Genomic DNA, 4,763 nt, shown 5'->3' on the forward strand with positions numbered 1-4,763 from the left:
CCAGACGCTTGTGGCCACAGGCCACCTGTCAGCTTCTCCCTGATCGGGGCTGACCCAGCCCGTTTTTAAGCAACCTGGCCCCAGAAAGGGAGAGAAGCAGCATCAGGCATTCCAGATGTTTATCCAAGGAGGAAGAGCAGCCCCTCCACTCCCTTTTGTTTTCGTGTTCCCCTTTTGCTCCAACCACCTATCAGGCTGTTCACCCCTGCCTGTCCGAGCTCAGAGCAGGGTAGGGTGCAGGCCCTTGAGTGCCAGGTGAGTCTAGGCTCCTGGTGCTGGGTGTGCTGGCAGCTGGGTGGGCACGTGGCCCGACCTGGGACACGTGGAGCTGCTTCAGTAGATGTAGGGCACGATTCGGTAGGGCACACGCCGGCAGTATGCGTGCCAGGCCAGGCCATACTTCCGCAGACACTGCTGCTCATCCCGGGCCTCACGGTGTACCAACAGCGCAGTGAAGTAAAGGAGGTAGAAGTAGGGCAACAGGTGGGACACCCCTGTGGGGAAAGGGGTCTCTGTGACCACTCAGCCAGCCCCCCGGTTCACAAAGGTTTCCACAGCTGATGGCTCACGGGGCCCTCAGGGCTCCATGGTGAAAGGTCCCAAGGTCTGCAGGGAGTGCTGGCGTGCTAGGCTGTCACAGAGGTCTGGCTCAGCCACACCCTGAGTCCATCCCCAGCTCCCTGACTACTCCCCCCACTGGGGTGCAGCCCTGTTCTCCATTCCACACCCAGACTGGGCATCCTGTGCTCACCACTCCACCTCTGCCCCTCACACACTTAACGGCCCCTGCCGTGCGCCAACCCAAACCACTCACCGCAGGGCAAGGACCAGGCCAGAGCCATGATGAGGTCTCCAAGGTAGTTGGGATGGCGGACCATACCCCACCACCCAGACACCAGCAGCCGTCGCCCTGTGGCTGTAGAGATGGTCTCAAGGTCTGGGGAAAGACGTAGTGGGATGGGGGACCCCCTGGAAGTCCAGCTGCCCAACCTCACTTCATGGCACCCCAGAAACCCAGCTCACCAGCCACTCTGGGATCAGAAGGATTCTTCCGGAAGGTGTTTTTCTGAGAATTGGCTCCACGGAAGATGTAGTAACCAACAGCTGGGAGAAAGTGTGAGCAGGCAGTCAGGGGCCTTCTCTCTGACCCTGACCAACTACCCACAGCCTGGACTCAGTCTGCCAGGAGAGCCAGGACCCAGCCCTGGGCTTTAAAGAAGGGTGTGAGGCTTAGCACCTACCTAGTGGGTGCTGAATAAATAGTGAACGAATGAAAGGGGGAGGGAGAGCGCTGCCCCTTCCTGACTGACCATTGATGAGGCAGATGACCGAGGCCAGGGGCAACCCCAGGGGCTCTGGGTGGTACAGCAGGAACTGGGCCTGCAGGCTGTAGGTGAAGGGTACCCAGGCGAGGTCCCCAAAGGCCAGCATGAAGCCAAACCCGTCATGTATGATGTCCATGGTGGTGAGGACCGCCTCCTGCAGGGACAGGACCCAGACACACTGGCTCAGTCCCCACGAGGTCCTCTCGTGGGAGGCACCCTCTCCCTCCCTAGCCCAGTCCTGCCTCACCTCGTGCCAAAGGGCATCACCCACATATAGTAGCTGGAAGCCATTGACCAGCCACATGGCCAGTGAGGGACTCCCCCGAAGTTCTGCTTCCTGCATCAGCAAGGCCAGGTTGATGAGGACCTGGGGGTTACACAGAGGGTGAGACAGGGCAGTCTGTTCCCAGTCCGTCTCCACAGAGGTGGCAGCGCCTGGAAAGGCAGTGGCCAGCCGGTCCCCTTCTCTCAGCTGTCCGTCACTAACCCTCCAGGCCTTTGTTGAGTGGCTCCGGCCCCTGTACCCAGGGGCAGAGAGACCGCACTGGACCACCTCCTGACCTGTTTTCTCTTGCCGTGTCCTGCAGTGTTCCCTTTGGGAGAGCGCTGTAGGGAGCGACTGCATACTTCAGGCTTGAGAGTTAAAACAGACCTGGTTTTGAATCTCAGCTTTGCCACCTGTGCAAGCTGCTTACCCTCTCTAAAGCGTATTTTCCCCACCTCCATGTAGAAAAGGGACATAATCATGGACCATAATGTGTGTGAAGCGCTAAGCACCTAGTAAGTGCTCGATAATGATTAGCTGGCAGCCAACCTGTACTGAGCACCCCCATTCTGGTAGCACTGGGCTTGGGGCTGCCAATCAGGTTACCACCTCTAATCCTCACAGTAATCTTGGGAGGAAGCTCTTACTTTATCCCATTTCACACATGAGGAAACAGCCTTGAAGACCAGATCTGTGACGGGCGCCCAGCACTCCTCCGTCTCTGGATGAGGTAGTTTCCAAGGTGACAGGGACCTTGCCCAAGAAACCCTTCAGGAAATCTTGACCAGTCCAGTATGGGTGATTATAACCAAGAAAACACAGTTGGCCTGTTTTCAAGGCTACCAGTGACAGACAGGTTGCTAAACCCAGTGACCAGTTTGAAGTTCTGCACCGCTTTGGCCAGCAAGCAGCACAGGATCACTCTCTTCTCGAAATAGATGTTGTGCTTGATGGCTTTAGTTAAAATTGCACCTGCTGCCCCAACTCCCTCGCTGCACTTAGCATCCCCTGACATGCGATACCTATTTTACTTATTTTTTGTCTGTCTTTCCCCACTAGAATGCAGGCTTCATGAAGACAGAGATTTTTTTTCTTTCTTTCCTGTAACTTTTCTTTCTTTTGTCTCCCAGTACCTAGAGCAGTGCTTGGGCACATGATGGACTCAACAAATTATTTGTGGAATGAATGATTAATGATTTATGTCAGCACAATATTGGCCCTGCCCTGCCCAGGCACTGCTCACCCATCCCACCCCTCCTCCTGGCTGGAAGCCCACTTAGCCATGCCCAGCATACCCAGCCGATGAGGCCAGGCCGCAGTTCGCAGAAATATTTGAAGTCAAAGGAACAGATGCGCGGGTTGAGCTCCCGTCCCAGGAAAAAGTCGTAAATGGGATTGCCTGGAGAATAATGGAGGGTGAGGTGCACGCAAGCACCCCCATCTGCCTCCATCTACACCCTACTGGGACTCCTCTCACCTGAGTTCCCTCCGGGTGCCAGGGCAGAGGCAGGGGCTACCAGAGCCTTCAGATAGAGAAGGAGGCTGAAGATGAAGGCGATGAGGGTGGCCGCAAAGGCCAAGGGCAGGAGCATTTCCGGGAGCGCGCTCAGGGGCAGCCCGGCTAACACTCCCAGGCCCACCAACAGGGCTGTCAGCACCAGGGCCTGGAAGCCTGAACCACAGCACACAGTGAGACCTGGGGATTGTGCCCCTCCCCCTCCCCCCCCCCCCCCACAGCCTAAAGCCCAGGGAGGTCGCAGACCTTGTCCTGAGCCATTAGTCAGACACTTTAGCTTTCGGAGGGTCACCCCAGCCACTTCTCTGGTGCATAGAGTGGCAGCAATGCTGGGAGTGGAGGGAGGAGGGGTGTGGAGGGAGCCAGTGGAACCCCCTACGTCCTGGGCGTAAAAGAGGCACAAAATAGAAATTGGGGTCGCGGGCTCATCTCCACAGACCTCCCCACCGGGCCTGGGGCTCCAACCCCATCCCCACAACTCCGCGCAAGGACCCAGCCCCCAAGCACCGTTAATGGGGTAGCTCAGTCGACTCTTGTCCTTCAGTTCCTGCCCCTCGGCCACCTGTGGGCACAAAAGGGCGCTAAGGGTTGAGACTGTCTTTCTTCTCGCCGAGCCCCCTCTCTCCGCCCGCCTCCCCCGCGCGTCCGCGAGCCGAGTCCGCACCTTGCGCGCCGGCAAGAGGTAGAGCGCCGCCTGCAGGCCGAGCCAGGTGAGACACAGCAACAGCGCCCAAGGGCTCCACAGCTCCTCGAGTTCCGGCAGGTAAGGGGGTGGGCCCAGGAGGCGCGCCGGGCCCGAGCGGGCTACCAGTAGCAGGTGGAACATGGTGGCGGGGAGCAGCAGCAGCAGGGCCGCAGCGCCTGGGGAAGGGGGCAGCCGCGTCGGGGGTCCACTCTCCAACTCTCCCGGACCCCCACAGGCGCCCTGTCATAGCCAGGGCCCCGTCAGCATTCCCATCGCCGCCTTCCACACCCCGTTCTCAGCGCTCGGCCCCTTCTCTGACTACTGTCTTGGTCCCCTCGAGGGTCCTGCTCGCGTTCCCCCTAGTCCGCCCGGTCCTCCATGCCACAGATCCCCTGCTCTGCAGCCGCCAGAACTGGCTCCTCCTCAGCCCCCTCTCCAGACGCTTCCCCGCACACTCCTAGATCCTGACTCCCGATACCCCTCAAAGACTTTCATCCTCAGACCCTGCCCCCATCCCCGCTCATAGCTCAACCCTCCAGTTCTCCCTCACATAGCTCTGGCCCCAAATACCCCCTCTCTCTGCCCCATTACCCAGGGGTCCTCCGAATTCCAGCTCAGCCCGGGAGCCCTGAGGGACCATGGTATCCTCCGCTCCGCCGGGGGTTGGGGGCTCTCAAAAATCCGTCAAGAAAACACAGCCCACCCCATCCCCCAGGAGATGGGCTCGGTGACACGGAGAACCCAGCCCAGCTGGGCTTGCACCTGTCTCTGCACGGAGCACAGACAGCGACCGCTTTTGTCCCGAGGTCTTTAAATGGACCCGCCCCCGGCCCATCCTGGGCCCAGCAGGTCAGCCAATCGTCTCTCAGGGGCGAGACCAACAGGACCGCTTCCAAAGCCGCCTCTGTAGTCTCAGGCTCACAGCTCCACCTCCCTCCCCCCACAAGCCCCGCCCAGGCAGGCGACAGGGAG

General features: G+C 59.4%; 1 protein-coding gene across 4 annotated transcripts; it reads right to left on the reverse strand.

Annotated features, from left to right (window-relative positions):
- Positions 1–105: 105 nt before the first annotated feature.
- TM7SF2 (transmembrane 7 superfamily member 2) lies at positions 106–4,645 on the reverse strand. 4 transcript variants are annotated; one of them, XM_030833662.2, is made up of 10 exons: positions 4,383–4,645; positions 3,771–3,967; positions 3,614–3,668; positions 3,068–3,262; positions 2,886–2,989; positions 1,573–1,692; positions 1,311–1,479; positions 1,024–1,104; positions 815–937; positions 106–494 (listed from the first exon to the last, which is right to left on the reverse strand). In XM_030833662.2, exons 1-10 carry the CDS (start codon positions 4,429–4,431, stop codon positions 334–336), a joined length of 1,254 nt encoding a protein of 417 aa, XP_030689522.1. In that variant the 5' UTR covers positions 4,432–4,645; the 3' UTR covers positions 106–333. The 4 variants fall into 4 exon arrangements, with proteins under 4 accessions (XP_030689522.1, XP_060158925.1, XP_030689519.1 ...); XM_060302942.1 differs by having other exon boundaries at positions 815–916; positions 3,353–3,668; XM_030833659.2 differs by having other exon boundaries at positions 3,353–3,668.
- Between the last annotated feature and the right edge of the window lie 118 nt (positions 4,646–4,763).

Source organism: Globicephala melas, chromosome 8 (assembly GCF_963455315.2).
Source record: "Globicephala melas chromosome 8, mGloMel1.2, whole genome shotgun sequence".
NCBI classification, from domain to species: Eukaryota; Metazoa; Chordata; class Mammalia; order Artiodactyla; family Delphinidae; genus Globicephala; species Globicephala melas.